This window comes from Meles meles, chromosome 7 (assembly GCF_922984935.1).
Source record: "Meles meles chromosome 7, mMelMel3.1 paternal haplotype, whole genome shotgun sequence".
In the NCBI taxonomy this organism is placed as follows: domain Eukaryota; kingdom Metazoa; phylum Chordata; class Mammalia; order Carnivora; family Mustelidae; genus Meles; species Meles meles.
In genome coordinates this window covers 5,953,783-5,972,384 of record NC_060072.1, presented here as the reverse complement: position 1 = coordinate 5,972,384, position 18,602 = coordinate 5,953,783, and the positions used below count along the sequence as shown (strand labels likewise).

The 18,602-nt window shown below is 58.2% G+C and overlaps 1 protein-coding gene across 9 annotated transcripts in view; it reads right to left on the bottom strand.

The window, feature by feature from the left end:
• Window positions 1-3,153: 3,153 nt before the first annotated feature.
• The window catches only part of PACSIN2 (protein kinase C and casein kinase substrate in neurons 2), a 130,476-nt gene continuing 115,027 nt past the window's right edge, over window positions 3,154-18,602 (bottom strand). For 6 of the 9 annotated variants that reach the window (XM_046010531.1, XM_046010530.1, XM_046010536.1 and 3 more), the window contains exons 6-12: window positions 16,179-16,354; window positions 13,902-14,022; window positions 12,391-12,396; window positions 11,002-11,123; window positions 8,809-8,931; window positions 8,185-8,381; window positions 3,154-4,902 (exon numbers count right to left, since the gene is read on the bottom strand). In XM_046010531.1, the coding sequence (XP_045866487.1) occupies window positions 4,790-4,902; window positions 8,185-8,381; window positions 8,809-8,931; window positions 11,002-11,123; window positions 12,391-12,396; window positions 13,902-14,022; window positions 16,179-16,354 (858 nt within the window). In that variant the 3' untranslated portion in view covers window positions 3,154-4,789. The remainder of the gene's footprint in view (window positions 4,903-8,184; window positions 8,382-8,808; window positions 8,932-11,001; window positions 11,124-12,390; window positions 12,397-13,901; window positions 14,023-16,178; window positions 16,355-18,602) is intronic. The other 3 variants (XM_046010538.1, XM_046010537.1, XM_046010539.1) reach the window with 3 other exon arrangements.

Here is an 18,602-nt window from a genome sequence, read left to right as displayed (position 1 = left end):
CCTGCAGGGAAAGGTGCTTAGCCCTGCACCTGGCATGTGGCTAATAAATGTTAAGCCCAAGGCTGCATGGAAAGGGGGGGCGGAGAAGCTGCCTGTCCTCTCTCAGCCTGGCTCCTCTAAGTCTGTGCTTGGCAGTGGCCCCGCCTGGTGGCACATGACCTTGAACCTCAACAGGATGCCCGCCAGATTCGGCTTGGCCCAGGCCTGTCCTCCCTGGGGGAGTGGAGCGCCTCCATCCCAGCCGCAGGTCTCTCTACAGGTGGCCCACATGTGTCCACCGGGTGCTATGGCCTGGGCCCTGCAGAGGGTCGCCCTGCCACCACAGAGACCACAGAGCTCCAGCCCAGAAGTCACTGCCTGCCCTTCTAAGGGAAAACGGAAAGTGGAGGGGGGGCGTGAACCTCCTGCGGCTGTCTGTGGGAAGGGAGGCCGAGGGCAAGACGCCTGCCCAGCAAGGTCCCGCTTCTGGACACCCCCCAGGTCGTCCCCGCTTTATGGAGTGAGGCTCAGGCACTCGCTTAGGCACCTGGTCACACAGGAGTGGGGGTAACCCCCCCCATCTGTGGTCCACCCTGACCTCTTGCCAGGCAGGGATACTTCCCACTGGAAGTGGGGGGGAACAGCTCAAGGACCCTGTGGTACTGTGCCCCCAAGGGCCCTGGAGCTGGGTTGGGGACCCTGTTTATCCTAATTCCCTGAGACTTATAGGGTGGCCTCCAGAATCCACCAGGCACACTCTCAGGGGACCATCCTGCCCCATCCTCCCTGGGGTCAAAGTGACTTGGACTCTCCCTGAGCTTCCGGAGTTTCCCAAAGGCAAACTTGGGTCCCTTCTTCATTTTTCCTCCTGTCACTACCTAGCCTTGCACACAGTAGGTGCTCAATAAATGCACGGTGAGTGACTATGATCCAGGGAGAGAGCCAGCTGATTCCCTGCCAGGAAGGGCTGCTCAGCTCCCCCAACCACTCACTCTGTGACCATGGGCATGTCACTCCTGCCCCTCACTTGGCCCGTTTTCCCATGAACAAGGAAGGGGTTGGTCAAGAGGCCCATGGGGGTCCTTCTCAACCTCCACCCACCCCCATTCTGATGGATTAAGTGGTCCCTTCTATGTCGGCTCCTAGTACCGAGGCCTTCGCAGAGCCCAACCCCCCCGGCCACCCAGCAAGCCCCCGTCCAGGTGCAGGGAGAGGCCTTGCACAAGCTTGGTGGTGGAGGACCTGCAGGGAAGCCCAGACCTCAGTCCTCTCTCAAGGAACTCAGAAAGCCTAGTGTTTTCGCTCAAGCTGCTGCAGCCACATCTCTGCCCGAGTCACCCACTGGAGCTTGCTTGCCCTCTGGCCATGCCCAGGGGGCTCAGACGGGAAGATGAAATACCCCCTTCCACCCTCCACTGAGAAGGGACTGGGCAGGTTGCCGAGGGCCCCGGGATCCAGGAAGGCAGCGCGCACAGAGCAATGATTCCGGGGAAGAAGGGGCAGCTTGGCCCCAGGCAGTGGCTCTGGGGAAGGGAAGGACAGAGGGACAAAGAGGGTTTGGTGGCCCAGCATGAAGGGCGTGGGAGAGGCAGCCAAGAACGCTGGAAGCTTCTGGTTGGGGACCAGGAGGACAGGTGATCACGGATCACCATGGTAACAGTTACCACCTCCTGGGTGCCTGGGGCCTCGCACACTTCCCTCCAAGCCTCCAGCCAGGAAGGCCCGCGCCACTGTTGCCTGGGGAAGCTGAGAGCAGAGTTAGGATTCTTGAGCTGGCCCGAGGACCAGGATGGGAGAGGGCAGGTGGGCAGGGAGGGCCCTGCAGGATTTCTTGCAGGAACTCTGAGAGGACAGGCTGAGAAGGGGCCCAGCTGAGCGGAGGTGGTTTCATCCTGACTTCCGAGGGCTCCCCCTGCTCCCCTCCCCCCACCCCTGCTTCTGCCGCTCGGGAGCCAGGACGGTCTTGCCCTCCAGAATCCCGTAGTTCCGTCATGGGAGCTTGGGCGAGCTGTCGAACTTGAGTTTCCAGACCTGCCGTGACTTCCGCAAAGCAGGGTGACGCCAGCCTCGCCCACAGCGGTCATGACAGTACGTGAAGCACCAATTCCCCGGGACTGGCCAGCCCAGGTCCCGCTGTGGGACGGGGAGCCCGCTCTGACGCCTCCCTTCCGCCCTGTCCTACCTTGTTTCTGTGGCAGCCTGGGCCCAGGGGAGGCACCTCCGATGGGCTCCAAGTCCTCCTAAGCGGAGAGTAGGGGCCCCATCACCCATCACATCCTTCTCTGCCATTCCTGAGCCAGGCAAGCAGCGGGGCAGCGGCAGCGGCCTGCCTCGCTCCTCCGGGCTCCTCGGAGGGCCCGCTGACCAGAGGGGCACCTTTCCGGACGAGCCTTACTGGGGTTCGATGTGTCGGGCTGTGGCAGCCCTCACAACGCTTTCAGGTCTCGCCCTGGCCTTCCTTCCACTCATGTCACCCCAGAGAGGGCGCAGATCCCACAGGGTACATTTTAGTGCCACACACCAGCAGGGACACCTTGGAGGAAGTGTGGCTCTTGGAGCTTCTGTCTCCTTCTCTGTCAAATGGAACACGGAGACTCAGCCCACACACAGGATGTCTGGAGATGGGCATGTTTTTTTTTTTTTTTTTAAGATTTTATTCAAGTGAGAGAGAGGGAAGGGAGGGACAGAGAGCACAAGCTGGGGGGAGGGGCAGAGGGACAAGTGGACTCCCGGCTGAGCGGGGAGCTTGACGCTGCTGGACCCCAGGACCCGGGATCATGACCCCAGCCGAAGGCCCACAACCGGCTGAGCCCCGGGGCACGTTGCTGCAGACACTGTGTGGGCAGCGCACAGCGCTCAGGGCCCAGCAGCGCTCAGGGAGTGTGTTCAAAGAAGCCCAGGTGGTGGGTCCCGCTGTTCGGCCTCAGGGAGGGAAGGAGGCGCTGGGCTGCTGTCTACCCTGGAGAAGCCTGGGCCACAGAGTAGCAGGTTTTGGGGAGAGGGGAATCTCGAAGGGCTTAGGTGCCCCAAGTCCCCAAGCTCTGGACAGGCAGGGCACAGAGCCCTTCGGGGGGTGGCCGCGCGCCCAGGATCTCACCAGCTCCAGAGCTGGAAGATGCCGACAGACACTGCCAGCAGCTGACGGGAGCGTGAGGACGCACGGCTCCGGGACAGTCACACTCACCAGATCAACTGTTTATTGATTTTTTTCCTAAAATACTATACATTTGAAGAAACTTCTAACTGAAAAGACTTGACAATTTTTGGTAAATCTGTAGCAAAGGAATGAGGATTTCTGCTGGTAAGTTTTCATGACAAACACAAATGCGCATCCACTTTCCAAGCAAGACATCAAGCTCACTGGAAACACTGAGAAAACGCACAGCTTGTGATGGCGGCGGCCACATCACCGAAGTCTGAGTTACACAAAATAGAGCTTTTCCTGCCCCCACCCCCCCCAACCCGGGATCGCAGCACAGCACCCCCTGCCGGTGCGCTCCCGATGACTAAGGCCATTCAAAGGGACCCCACTGCTTGGGGTGAGACCCAGCTTTCGTGGGCTGGCGAGGAATGGAGGGGGCTGGGTCTGCAGCTGCTGGAAAGACATGGGAGGTTTTACAGTGTTCTGCTACGGAAAGGACTAAGGCTGGTTAGAAGGTGGACCCACAGCTGGCCGGCGAGGACAGGCTGCCCCACAGCTGTCTCCACTCCAGAGAGGCCCGGGCCTGGAGCCCAGAGGAGGCCCAGCCGACCAGCCAGGCCTGTGCCCGAATGTCACAGTCTTCAAGCAGTTTACAAATGAAACCCACTGTCAAAAGCCGTTAGATCTCATTGAAACAGTAGACGAACTCTTTAGAGTCTCTGAGTATCAAATAATATATACAGATACACACCAAGACACGGCCGTCTCACAGAAAGCATCTAACCCACAGACGCCCGCGCTCGAGAAGTTAGTTTTCTTACCGTGTAACCTTCCAAATCACTGATAAAACTGTTAATTTGCAAGAATAAAGTTTTAAACACAAATAGAATGAAAATACTTTTTAAATATGGGGACCCTGGGAGTACTACGTAAGGTTATTTCCGGAAATCACGGTGGACGCCCCGAATTCGTAGGGCGTTCACCGCAGAAACCCGCCGAATGTGCGGGTTCCTCCCACCGCGATCTTGGGCCTCACGCACGGCCGGGCTCGGGCAGCAGCAGCTCCGGCGGCCGGCCCCAGCGTGGCGCGGGGAGAGCGCTGTCCTCAACACTGGCGGCTATCCGTCTGTGCCATAATTTAAGTGTGAGTGAATGGAAGAGCAGGTACAGAAAAAAGTTTAACTGTACACAGCCTTTAAATTAAAAACCTCGACGTCTTCACTCAGAACATGGCATGGAAGTTTGTTCACTGAAGTTGCGGGAGATGGGACACGTCAGAGGAAGTAATCAGAACAAGAATCAGTGGGACCCACCATTGACTCAGAGCAGAGGAGAGACAAGGTCAAGAACAGACAGATCCATGATAAGCCAACACGCACAGTGAGCGGGAGTGGGGGACAGGGCGAGTCTGTTGTACTGTCTTCCGGCGCTCAGACCTCTCCGTCTGCGCCACGTGCGGGAAGGTGCCGGGTCCGGGTGAAGCGACCAGCTCGTCTGTCTCCGAGAGACACCATGAAGCCGACAGTGACGGAGCTGTCATGTTTCGCAGCAGGAGGAGCGGACGCTCACAGAGCCAGCTGCTGCCGGAGGGCCGCTCCCCGGGGCGGGCGGCCGACGGAGCTCCTGGGACCCCTGCCTCCACTCTCCGCCAGCCAGCCGGCTGGCCTGTCACTGGATCGCCTCGACATAATTGGCTGGGTACAGGCCGACTTGCCCGTTGTCCAAGCGTCCCTTGCACCAGCCCTGTTCATCCTCGTCCTCTATCTTGGTCAGCTCGTCCCCTTCAAGACAAGAACAAAGCAGTCCTGGTGAACAGGCGGGTGACACACGGACCCCCCGCCACCCGGTCAGAGTGCCCTAGTGGCTTAGCCCCTACCCCTGGCCCTCAGAGGATCTAAGTTGGGTGAGGGGAAGGCATTCTCTTGGGCCAGACCTGGTTATTTCCCTACTAAGCTGCATTGTAAGTCACTCCTCCAGCAGCCATATGAGCCCCCGAGAGGTCCCAAGACCGCCACCGCGCACAGGGACCCTGCAGCAAGCAGCTCCCGCAGAGACTGCAGAACTCAATGCCACAGGCCCGGTGCTTCCTGACTATTCCAGGCCAGGTCAGAGAAATGCCCTCAGAGTGCCCACGCCACCCGTCACCGCCCTCTCCTGCTGTCCTCCTCCTTCCCAGGCTCCGGCCGGCTTGATCTTCGATCTCTCCCCCGGCACTTGCTGCCCTGACCCGGTGGGTCCAGTTAATCTGGGTCCAGAGTAGGCTGTGGGAGAAGCAGGGACCGGTCACTCCAGCTTCAGCCTCCGGCTCAGAGCATTTATCCTCGGAGAGAAATCGAGCTCTCTCAATGCTGTGAGACGGAAGCCGTCGGCATAGTTCTGGAATCTCCCCATGGCTCTGTGTGTTACTGTGTTTGAGTCATCTCGTCTCTTCACACATGAAGGACCCCCTGCTTCAGGCCGGGCCCAGGCGGTGGAGAAGAAACCCTGATGGGGGCGGCAGATGGAGCGCTGGTCCTTCAAGGACACAGATGGAGGCACAGAGACCAAAGGTGTGGTCAGGGCCATGGTGGTGGCAGGTGTGGGTCTGGCATCGCGCATTCAGGCGGACAGAGCAGTCCGGTGCCAGGGGTCAGGCGAGGAGCCACCTGGGGCTCTGCCTGGGACCGCCTGCAGGTGTGGGAACCCCGCAGCTCAGGCCTTCTTGGGAGCAGGGGCGGGCAGAAGACAGCCCCGGGACAGCTGGAGCCTTTCGTTCAGCTTCAAGCTTTGTACTTCTCGGGGCAGTTTGGTTCCCTTTGCACGCTAAGTTGCAATTTCTTCCCCAGGCAATTACGCTCAGTTTAGGTACTTCCCTGTCTCTATTTTGTGTGGCAGGATGATGAAGATGCTTGTGGGATGGATATCCAGGGCTGCTGTTCATGAGCAAAATGCCCTGCCCCTGGGGCCTGGTGTCGGACTCAGGATTAGAGCAGGGAAGGAGCCGGGCAGTGCCCAGCAGGCACTGTGAAGGATGGCTTTGCCTGCAGCCGCTGGGCCACTCGGCAGCACAGGTCCAAGCAAATCTAACTCAGCAACACCAGCAGTGAACACAGGGGCCTGAAGTGAGCGCCAAGAGGGGTAAGGCTCAGGGGCGCCTGGGTGGCTCAGTGGGTTAAGCGTCTGCCTTCAGCTTAGGTCATGATCCCAGGGCCCTGGGATCTCCCTCTGCTGCTTTCCCTGTTTACGCTCTCTTTCAAATAAATAAAATCTTTAAAAAAGAGAGAGAGAGAGAGAAGTATAGCTTCATATTCTCCTGTCCTTCCTGGCCCCTGTGGGCCCCTGGACAACTGGTGTTTCTCTATCCCACCCTTGCACACGGCCAGGCTCGCAGGTACCCGGTGGGACCTGCTCTGTGATGCTCACACGGGCTGGGAAGGGCCCCAGGGAAAGGCTCCGCAGGTGCCTAAGACCTAGAGGAGCGGAGGGCACCGGAGTGAGCTACAGACAGAGGAAAGCAGAGCTGGCCGGGGTGAACACTGCAGTAAAACAGACACAGTGAAGAGGGAAGCTTTCTGGCTGTAAAAGCGTGAACCGGTGATTTAAAATACTGCTTTTAGTTCAGTCTGCCTTTTTTTTTTTTTTTTTTTAAGATTTTATTTATTTATTTGACAGATAGAGATCTCAAGTAGGGAGAGAGGCAGGCAGAGAGAGAGAGGAGGAAGCAGGCTCCCTGCCAAGCAGAGAGCCCGATGCGGGGCTCGATCCCAGAATCCTGGCGTCATGACCTGAGCGAAAGGCAGAGGCTTTAACCCACTGAGCCACCCAGGCGCCCCAGTTCAGTCTGCTTTTAACAATTCTCTCAGAGCAGAAGGAAACATTTATGTCCACAAAACTGCTGACTAATCCAACAGGTGAGACAGAGAAAGACTTAGAAGTTACAATGAATAATCAACAGACAAAGGAGGGGGGCAAATGACCCGCAGAGATCAGAAAGCTGGACGAAGGTGAAGTTACAATGAATAATCAACAGACAAAGGAGGGGGGCAAATGACCCGCAGAGATCAGAAAGCTGGACGAAGGTGTGTGCGGCTACCTAAGAAATGCATAAAAACGTTCTATACCTGCCAGGGGTACCTGGTGCCCAGGGGCTTGAGTGGCAGGGCAGCTCTGCCCAGCCTGCTGAGCACAGACCAAGGGGCCCACGAGCACGACATAGCTCTCCGCCCCACAGACGAGGGGTCTGTCCCAGAGGCGCAGCCCGAGTGGAGAAGCACACTTCAGCCTGTGCTGCTTGAGTTCTGGCCCAGCCTCCCGCTCTGAAGGCTGGACGGTGGGTCTGGGGTGGCTTCGGGAAAGGGGCGAGGCAGAAGGGAAGAACTTGGCTCTCTTGAGCCTCCTCTTGCAGCCTCTAAGTGCTTTCAAACTGAGGCTTGAAACCCATTTTGGCAAGTTGCAACCAGCATTTAAAAAAAAAAAAAAAAAAAAAAAAGACAAAGCCTGGGAGATCCGCGTGCACAGAGCTCCCATAATCTGGATCCAGGCTGTTCTGTAAAACGGAAGTTTCGGGTCCTGGCGACAAAGGGGTGCCGCTGGTAGAACGTGGACAACATGGCCACAGGGAGGAAGTTCAAAAGGCACAGCCCTGAGACGAGGCTCCGAGTGGCCCAGGGGAACATCGAGTGCTATTCTGGGGTCTAGGCAAGATGGCTTGCCAAGGGCTCCTCTGCCAGCCGGGGGTCTCTGGAGAAAGCCTTCCCCTGGGGACCCACACAGCTGGCTGCTTCCGGAGAGCACCTGGGAAACCCGGTCGGTGCCCCTGATCAGTGGCTCCTGCCCCGGTGCCCTGTTGTGCACAGCCCTCGGTCCTGCTAGGGGTGGCCCCTTGGGAAAAACACCAGGGCACCTCATGCCTTCTAAGGTTTGGCAGTGAGCATCTGCTGCTTTTGAAATGTGGGAGAAAAACCCACAAATGGAACTAGCAGGGATTTTCCAGACTTAAAAAAGAAAAAAAAAAGCCGGACGCCCTCCCCGCCCCAGCAGGTTGGAAACCTCTGCATCAGGGGGCAGCCAGCGAGCCCACCTACCCGCCTTGAAGCTCAGCTCGTCATGCTCCTGCCCCTCATAGTCGTAGAGGGCCCGGACCCGCACTTCTGTCCCCGAGGTGGCATCCTCGTCAAACGGGTTTGAGTCCCCGTTGGCATCCGTGGAGGAGAACGGGTTGTTAGATTCATCATCTGACCAGTCGGTGGGGTAGCTCTGGGTCTTCTCGTAGCTGCTAACGCTGCAAGAAAGGGTTGCCCGGGGAGGCCCTGAGCACGGGGCTGGCGGAGGCACAAGGCCCTGCCTGGAGCCGGCAGCCCTGGGGCTGGGCGGGGGCCTCCTTCCGCAGGAGCACTGCCCCTCAGCATCACAGCGCAGTCGGGCTCCCCGCAGGGCCACCCAGCACACCCGTCTTCCTGCGGTGGTGTGCCAGGGCCTCGGCGAGGGTTAACGGAGGACAGAGAAAAAGCAACCACAGATTGTTAATGGGTGCCCCCCGCCCTGAGAAATTGAGAAGCCAGAGACTGTCCACCAGCTGGCAGCCGGGCCACCTCCTGCAGGCCTCATGCATTGTTCTGAGTGCCAAGGGGGCTAGAGCCTGGACAGAGAGAGAGGAGAGACAGAGAGCGAGCGAGGTGGAAACCGGAGGGAAACGTTTGTTCACCAACTTTTTGGCCTTAATGTCCTCCTTCTCACTGACGGTGCTCCCCGTGTCGTCCTCATCCTCGAAAGGGTTGTAGCTGGACAGTGACTGCGCGGACCGTGCGGGATTGCTCGGGACACTAAGTTCACTACAGGGAGAGAGAGAGCTTTCAGGGGACCCCAGCTCGGCACCCCAACCCGGTCCTAGGTGCTCCCAGCTGCAGGATCACAGGGCCAGGATCTGAAGGGACAGATCAGCTCCTTGCAGGAAAGGATACATAGTTTGAGCAGAAAGACTGTTTCAACGAAAACACTGATATCTTGGTCGTTAAACACTTAAAACGTCTGAGAGAACATGTCCATTTCCCCTCTTGCCTCTGGATACAGTCCAACCTGCACAGGAGAGCTGGGGTGCGGACAGGGAGCCACTGGAGCACTAGTGATGTCTGTCTTGCTTGTGGCTTCCCCCCACAGTCCTCCCCACCTGGCCCCATTCCTGATGCTGTGAGCTGGTAGCCGACCTGTGGGGCTCAGAGACCAGGTGCCCGCTGAGAGCAGGAGGGAGGCTCCTGGAGCGCTCCAGACCCCACAGCACAGCATTCCCCTCCTTCTGACTCCAGAGGCTCCAGTGGCCTCCTCCCTGCTTCTTCTGGGGCCAGAGCTTCCAAAATCAGCACCAAAGCCTGCTGAACAGCCCTTTATAAGACAGAAAAACCCCTTCCATGCTCCATCTCTGTAACCGTCTCAGCTGCCTACCGTGTGCCAGGCCCAGAGGGGACGGAGCGGAGAGAAGTCTGACCCAGGCCCAGGCTGAGGGCTGACAGCCAGGATGCAGCGACCGCAGGTGCCAGGTGCGGAACTAGACGGTAAGGAAATAAGACGGGCCCCTACGAGACCTGGCACCGCACTATGGATTCAGCTGCAAGGCAGGGCCTCCGAGCCAGGGCTGCGAGCCGCTGGCACTCAAGAATGCTGCATGGACGGCTCACACAGAGCTGGGGGGAAGGGGAGAGGAAAGGAGGGGAAACGCCTCAAATGCCACCACTGACCTCAAGTGGCCAGCAACTGCCTCGTGGCTTTAGGCCTGGCGAGGGGCACCGGACCCAGGCCTGCCTACCGCCTATGCCTGAGCCGCATGTTTAAGACCAATAGGCCCTCCGCCCCTCCTGGCACCTGAGTCCTTCGGTTGCGGGGTCGGGGAGCCTGGTGCTAGGAAGCCGAATTTGTTCAGCAGCCCTGGCCTGCCTAGACTCTCTTCGACCCTCCGCCCCGAGCCCTGGGGTGGTGTCTCACAGTCACACAGGTGCCAGCCTCACCCCGGGACAGGGATTACTGCTCTGGTCACTTCACCAAGCCCACCTGCCCAGATGGAGACACAGCAGCTGAATGACAACTGGCCATGTCTGGTCAGGGAGCCCAGGAAGGGGTTTCAGTGCTCAGGACTCCAGAAAGGCCTCCAGAACCTGTGCTGACGCTCCTAGGAAAAGGCAACCGTGAACTGTATTATTACTTGTGGCATGGGGCCCGAGTGGCTTCCAGGGAGAGGCAGTTGGCAGCCTCAGCTCTGCAGAGGACAGTGACACCTATCTGCTGGGATTTGGCGGCCCGGGGGCAGGCCTCATCTAGCACACACTTTCCAGGAGGTTCCAATGACCTCAGTGCCACTTTGCCACCCAAACTTGGTTTCAGTAAACAATTAAGTCAGAAATAAAATAACCCACGCTCTCATCAAAGAGGTGACTTGAAATGGGGGGAAACTCGACAATGATCTCTTGCACTGCTCCCCCCCACCCCCAAATCAGGCACCTGCGTACAGGACCAGGAAGCACAAACCCGGCCAGGATACCCGAACGCGCCCAAAGGACGGCATCGACCGTGACCTCCGTGGCTGGTGTGCAGCACTGGGGACACACAATGGTCAGTATCTGACATCACCTCTGCCCTCACTTGGGGCCCGAAGCATGTTTGTGACAAAGGTTCGTTTCTCTGGATCTTTCTACAGCTCTAGCAACAGATGAGCTGATGATTCTCCCCAGAGATGCCCTTGGGTCACTGCCCAGTGGAGTTTGGATGCCCAAGGAGCATCTGGAAAGATACCCGTGGGGTTCCTGCAAGGCCTCACAGGGGAGTTGCCCAGGTGCCCAGGCTGGGAGCGTCTGGCCCCCACAGAGGACCCCGGGGGACCTATCCTAGGGGATGGAGGCTGTCCCAGCGCCTACCTGCTGGGCTTGTTCTGCAAAGCCTGGTCTCCTGTCTGGTTGATGCCCGTCAGGGTGACGCCATCAGCAGCCTTCTTCTTCTCTCTCCGGCTGAGAGTTCGATTCAGGTCTGCGGACCACTCCTGGGCAGCGGACGCCGAGGGAAAGTAATGGGGAAGTTCATTTGTTTGAGGCCACGTTAGTGTGTGATGCACCAGCCCAATGCCCAGAGGCCTGCCCTGCACAGCTCGTGGAACGGAGCCCCATGACCTCGGTTGTTCCCCAGCCGACCTCAGGTTCCCGGTACCCTCCAGCTACTCCCTTCTCACTGCTACAAGGGCGAACTCCAGCCTACAGAGGCCCAGTCTCCAGAAGGAGAGTCTGACCAGCCAGCACTCAGATGTCCAGGAATTTGCCCATCCTGCCTGGCCCCCAGGGCGCTAAGCCTCCAGTCACCTCTGGCCAGCAGGGGTCGCCAGAGGCCTCACCAGCTTTCCTTGAGCCTTTCAAAGTAGACAGGCGCTAGCTCCCATCTTTCCCTACACTGGTTCTGGCTCCCAGCAGGGCAGGAGGGCTGGCTGCAGGGCCTGAGCAAGCCTGCGCCATGGGGACCGCACCATGGGGGGCGCACACGATAGGGTCTGGGTGTCACATGTTTGGGGGGGCACGGAAACTAGCCCACCACGCAGGTCTCCAGGGATCAGCGTCCTCACTGGCAGCACAGGCTGCAGGACTAACAGAGCACAGCAAAGCGCTGACCTCCCCAAAGGCTCGCCAGTTGCCCAGCAAGTAAACAGCTTTCATGGACTGCGCTGAGAAACACTGGAAGCGAGTTAAAGAAGGAAGAGGCTATGATATCATCTCCGGGGAAGGTGTGTGTGGGTACCTGGTTAACAATGCTCTCCCGACCCCACCCACCACCAAACAACCTTAACTGAATTAACCCTTGGTGTGACTGAGTCCACAGCTTGGCCCAGGTTAAAGCCATCTTAGAAACATCAAGTCTAACCTGCCAACTTGTGAGACAAGAAAACTGAGGCCGAGAAAGAAAAGGTGACTTGCCCACACAGAGTTGGTGGCACACCTGGGCCCCTGACTCCAGACCCTGGTCCCTATCTATTATCTTCTCATCTAAGCTGACTCAGCGACCATATGAATATAATCTGTCCTGCCTGGGTGGTTCCCCAGAGCCCATGTGACACGCCCCTGGCTGGCCCGGGAAGGAGGGGCCAGCTGTTAGCATGGACAAGGGACAGCAGGGCAGCACGGAGGCCAGGGTTCTGTCGCTGGTCCACGTTGTCAGAACCAGGCTGTGGACCGCCCACCCCCCACCACCCGCAGACCTATGCAGGCCAGACACACACTGCAGGAGGTTTGGGATTATACATTAGCCAAAAAATAGGAACTTACTTCATCCTGCGGCTTGGAAAATAAAAACAAATAATCGTATTAGAGAAAGTCAAGCATAGTCCTCTAAGATTCATAACCACAGACCGCATGTGGGCGCTGCTTCCCAGCCTGCAGGATCCACGAGAGAAGGGCCACCACGGTGGGCTGGCCAGGATGCCCTTCCCAGTGAGACAGGCTGTTCAGTCCATAGACAGACTACTCCACACTCTGGGTACTGCTGGACAACACTAAAGGCCTGGGAGCGGGGATGGTTTCTCAGGTGGCTTCCGGAGGCCCTCCAGAGCAGTATGCACCCCTGCAGGGTGAAATCCTGCTCTGTGCAGACACACCCCCTCCCTTCTTCCAGGGCACCATTGCCAGGGGCGGGGTAGGCTCTGTGCTTTCCCCTCTAGAGCCACTTCCACTTGGGAGGGCCCTGGCCTCTATTTTGTCCCGGGGCCTCCGTGGAAGGGGCACAGTCCACTCTCGGCCTCCTGTTGGAAGCAGATGTCCTAAAGACAGAGCAGGGGGTGTGCTCAGCCACAGGGACCTACACCGCCATCGGAGCAGCTTTCTATCGAGAGGCTCCAGAAGCCAGGGGCACATGGGTGAGGACAGACACAACTGTAGAATAAGATGGGGCCAATGGCCAGCACAGACCCCCGGCGGCCCGCGGAGATGGGCGCTGAAGTCATCCCCATTTGACACACACAAACGGATGACTTGCTCAGCGTCCCACAGCTGCCAAGAGGTGAGACCAGACGTGAGTCAGCCTGTGCTCTGGCGGCCACCAAGGCTAGGGAAGTCCCTTGGCCCCCACGGAAGGCATCATCCCTGGAAGGCAGCGGCCGAGCCTTTCCTGACCCCTGTTTTACCACACAGCGGGCAGAACCCCGGCCCTCACAGAATGGGGTGGCAGGACGTGGCGGGGGTGAGATGGGGAGAGGGGCCCAGTGAGCCAGGCCTATGGCTAGAAGAGACCCGAGGTCCCAGGCCCTCCCATTCATTTCGCACGGTAAGATACTGGAAGGCTCGGATCCATGAAATCAGGAAAAGAGAAGTTAACCCTGAGCCAAAATTAGCAGAACGCACTGCCTGAAACGAGGAAAAGCCCCTTGTGTGAGGGTAAGAAGGCTGCACATAACCCTCTCCCCACCTCCCTGCTCCCCATCCCGGACCTGAGGCCCACCAGGCCCGGAGCGCACGGCGGCAGCCCCCTTCGCAGCCACCCTGCAGGGTGCGGCAGGGAACCCGGGGGCTCCTGGAGCTCACAGCTGAGGGGAGAAGGCCAGACGGCCAACAAGCGACCACCGAAGTTCTTAGCGAGAAAGCACATAACTGCGCCTTCGCTGAGACTCCGAAGGCCCTCCGGGGGTGCCCTCGGGACTCCCAACACGGACCTGGATTCCGGAGCAGCTGTGCTGAAAGGCTGCCTCATTAACGGGGCAGAGGCCAACACCAAGTTGGAAGGAGAAAGACAAAATATGTCTCAATCCTGTGGGCCCAGGGGTCACGGGCAAGCTTCCTCTTACCTCAAACTGCGGCCAGTTCATGGACATGCCCGGCCCGTGGTTGGCTCTGAACCACCGCAGGTCCTCCACCGCGTCGGTGGCTTTGATGCTCTGCTCCAGGTCGCGGTAAATGCTCTTGTAGCTGAATCAGACAGAGGATGCGTGACTCTCTTGGAAGGTGGGGATGGCACTGTTCGTCCCAGCCCAGAGCCCGGCCACAGCGGGAGCGCGGGTTCCAGCCCACGAGTCAGCTCCACCGCACGGGCCGGGACGCTCTGCCCGGCTCGGCTGGAGGGTTCCGTGGCCTCAGTGCACGAGGGAGACACAGCTCTGGCTGCCCCCAGACCGGCTCTACGTCCGACCGGGTGCCAGAGCAGCGCCCTGTGTCAGCTAGCGCAGAGCGTGCCGGCGCCTCGGCCACAGGGCGCCAACCCCTGTGGCTCCATTTCAGCAGGTCCGGAATCGAATGTCAGGAAAGTGCCCCCTCGTCCCCTCAACAAGCTGGAAGGGTTACACTCAGATGTGCACAAGCTCTAAGTGAAGGCTGCCCGTGCTCTGGCCACCCGGAGCGGCAGCTCACACCAGCTCACACAGGCTCACCGGCCTAGCAAGTGCGCCACGGAGGACAGGAGCATGCAGCCCGGCGGGGCTCGTGTTGGCTTCTCATCTGGATGGCAGGCAAGCCATCTCCCTCCCCGGGTCTCCGTTTCCTCCTCTGTGAAGTGCGCACAGCGCCATCCGGTGTAAGTTGAAGTGTGTCCTCACATACACACGTTAAAGTCCTGACCCCAGTACCTCAGAATGTGATTTTATTTGGAAATAGGGTCTTTACAGAAGTAATTAGGTTAAAATGAGGTCGTTGGGGTGGGCCCTAATCCATGGGCACCCTTTTAAAAGAAAAGAGAAATGGAGACGCACAGACACACACAGAGGGAAGGGCAGGTGAGGACCCAGAGGAAGATGGCCGCGTGGTGGGGGTGCCAAGTCCACAAGCCACGACCTGACAGCAGACGGAGTGACAGCTGCAGTGATCCCCCCAAGAGCCTCAGAGAGGGCTCGGCCCTGCCAACACCCTCATTTCACACTTCCCACCCTCCAAACTGAGAATGAACTGCTGCTGCCGTAAGCCGCAGGTTTGGGGCCTTGGTTAGGGCGGCCTTCGGACACCACTCTGCCATCTACTCCCCAGGCTGGCTTCCAGGACTCAGGGAGGCCACACAGGCCAGACAAGACACGCACACACATAACGGGCACAGCCTGCCCCACCCCAGCCAGCCATGCAGCCCTAAGGCAAGTCAACGCACCACAGCTGGCCTCAGTTTCCCTATCGGTAAGATGGGGAAGAACGTTACCCACTTTATAGACTGGCATAAGCATTAATTAACTCTCGGCAGAGTGCCTGGACAGTAATTGTTCCTTTCCACGTATTGTGCGGGAGACAAAGGAATGTAATTTCCTACAAACGACAAGCCTTAGCTTGTGAGTCATTCCTACAGGGCTCTACAATATGGATGACTAAAGTCCACATCGACCGTTAGCCCAGACCTCTGCCCCAAAGAAGGCATCGTGGAACCAAAGGCAAGGCAAATGCAGAAGAAATATCACGGCCTCCATGTCACGATCCAGAGCTGAGTCCCCGAGGGCCTGTGCTGTCCTGGGCAGCCAGCTGCTCTAGAACAAGGGGCCTCTGGAAGGCCTTCAAAGGAAGACAGTCCTGAGGGCAGGGCACAGCAGCCCAGGAAAGACAGAGAAATGTTCCTGGCTTGATTTCGAATATGCCAGCTGTGGCTGGTCCAGGCTGCAGCCTCCCTTCCTACCTGGACCTCGAGTGTTGTGCACAGAGCCGGCAGTGCATGGCCCACCTTACTGCGTAGCCTGAGGCCGCCCAGCTCAGGCCAGCAGTCAGCTGTCCCCAGCGCTGGGTTGCCTGGCACAGGCTGACCGTGCAGCCGCAGACGGGCTCAACACCGGGTCTCTCCTTGGGCAGGAGGACTTCACTGGGGAGAAGAACTCTTTGCTTTTTTAAAAAAAAATAATTAATTTATTTGAAGTAGGGGGTCAGAAGGAGAGAGAGAGAATCCCAGACGGACTTCCCACTGAGCTCGGAGCCCGGCATGGGGCTTGATCTCATGACCCTGAGATCATGACCTGAGCTGAAATCAAGAGTCAGACGCTTAACCGACTGAGCCACCCAAGACCCCCTAGAGAGAAGATCACTGCCATCCCAAGTCTGGAGAGCAGTGATTGACCTTGACTCAAACGCAACTTTCCACTGACCTCATGGTAATGGACACTTACCTGGCCACGTTTGACAGGTCTAGGTGCTTCTGGACCTCCAGCAGAACTTCCCGGAAGAAGCGCAGACGCTTCTCCTCGAACTGCTGGCACTGCTCAAACACCTGCTCCATGTTCTCCATGTACTGCGGCGTGCCCTGGCCGAGCTCCTTCAGGGACTTCTCGTACTTCTCTCTGGTCTGCAAGAGAATCCGCGCGCAGCAGGACGAGGCTCACTGCCATGCGCCCCGCCTCCCTCTGACGGAGACAGAGCGAGCCTGGCTCCGTACCCTCAGCCTCACCTGCCGCTGCTCCTTCCTGCCGCTGCTGAATCCGTCAGCACCTAGGCCCACGGATCAGGGGACAGTACTAAAGCAGACGCTCTGCGTGACTTCAGAAGCAGGCGGAGGGGCTGTGACCCGGCATCCGAGGATCTACTTCCTCAGGTCCCAGCCCCGAAGACTCACGCTCTACCTCTACTCCCAAAGGGTGCTCCCACCCAGTGTGGGCTGGGAAAGTACTCCGGAAGACACCCTCGCCACCCCACACGGCCAGGCCTCCCAGGCTCATCTCGGATGCCTCCTCTACCACGGAGCTCACCCTTGGGGACAGCTTCTCGGGCCTCCACAGATTCCAAAGCACAAATAGCGCAGACTCCACTTTCAAATTCAAGTTCAAGTCCCAGCCCCTCCACTTCTGAACGGCAAAACCACACTCCTGGCATCTGCCAGGCCTCTCAGCTAGGACCAGGCCCGAACAGGCAGATGCTGGGGAAGGGGCGGTCACTCTGAAGCCCAGGGCGCATGCTCTCGGGCACCACTGCCCCACTGATTCGTGCCTGCGACATCCATCCGTGTCCTCTCTCCCCGGGCAAGTGCTCTGCTGGGTCTCCCTCGAGCCTCGGACCTTGTCCACAGCAGCGGTGACTCAGCAGATTCCTCTGGGCAAGATCATGGGCTCTGAGTGCCAGGCAGACCTGGGGGCGCATTCTGGACCCTGAGTTTCTTAGAGCCTCGCTCCCCTCCACTGAAGACGAGTTGGAGGCAAACCTCGTTTTGTGGCTCTCCATAGTATCGTGTGTTTTATGGACTGAAGGTCTGTGGCGACCCTGCATGGAGCACGTCTCCCGGTGCCATTTCTCCAACAGCATTTGCTCGCTCATGTCTCTGGCCACATTTTGGTAATTCCCTCAGTATCTCATGTTTGCATCCCTATTATTGCATTTGTCATGGTGGTCTGTGATCAGTGATTATGACTCACTGAGATGTCAAATGATAGTTAGCAGTTTTTAGCAATAAAGTATTTTTTAAAAAAGATTTCATTTATTTATTTGACAGAGATCACAAGTAGGCAGAGAGGCAGGCAGGGAGAGAAGGGGAAACAGGCTCCCTGCCGAGCAGAGAGCCTGATGCGGGGCTCGATCCCAAGACCCTGGGATCGTGACCTGAGCCGAAGGCAGAGGCTTAACCTACTGAGCCACCCAGGCGCCCCAGCAATAAAGTATTTTTAATGAAGGTGTATCTATTGTTTTTAGATGTAACGTAATTGACACTTAAAAATTACACTATAGCGTGAACATAGCTTTTACACGCACTGGGCAACCAAAAGCACTCATTTGACTCACTTTCTTGTGGTGGCCTGGAGCTGACCCTGCCATGTTGTACTTCACGTCACAGCGTTCTGATATTTAAATGAGGTGACCCACAAAGGGCACCAAGCTGCGTGAGGGAGGCAATCAAAAAAGTCCTTGTCTCCCTGTCCTCTAGCTCGCTGCACCCCCTACACAACCGTTCAGTCTGAGACTGCACTCGAGTAGAGTTTGTTACCAGAATGGAAACAGGGTAGGACCCCAGGGGCCTTCTGGGGCAAAGTGAGGGATAGCAGGGCCGGGGCCGTATTACTGTAAGCCCTTCCACTGTGGAGACCCTGAGAAATGGGGGGACCACCCAGAAACCTCGCTTTTCTGGCCCTGACGACTGTGTGGACTACTGAGGACAGGCTGAGCCTCCTGCCTTCAGGACCAAGGTCATGTCTCAGGACCCCAGCCCCCTCCACATCTGGAGCAGCTCCGCCCTCTCAAGATCCCAAATCTGCTGTCTACGCTGCTCCCCTCCCGGACACGCTTCTGTGACTGCTGCCCCGGAAAGCCCCCCCTGATGTTCAGAGACCCCTCTTCGCAGAGACTTCCCTACCAGGCTCCACCCCCTCCCTGGATCCCCTCCCTGGCGCTCCCTTATATGCTGTTCCTTGGTTTGCTCTGGGCCTCCTGGCTGGGCCTGGGTCCTCTGTGACCCCAGGAAAAGGTTATCCTTTCCAGAATTTGGACATTCCCAGAGGGCCACCCACTGCTCTGATGACTCATCATCACCATCAGAGCCACCCCGGGTCTAGCCCTGGGTCTATCCGTGTGAGGCCTGGTGTGAGGTCCCGAGCTCAGGGACCTCAGGA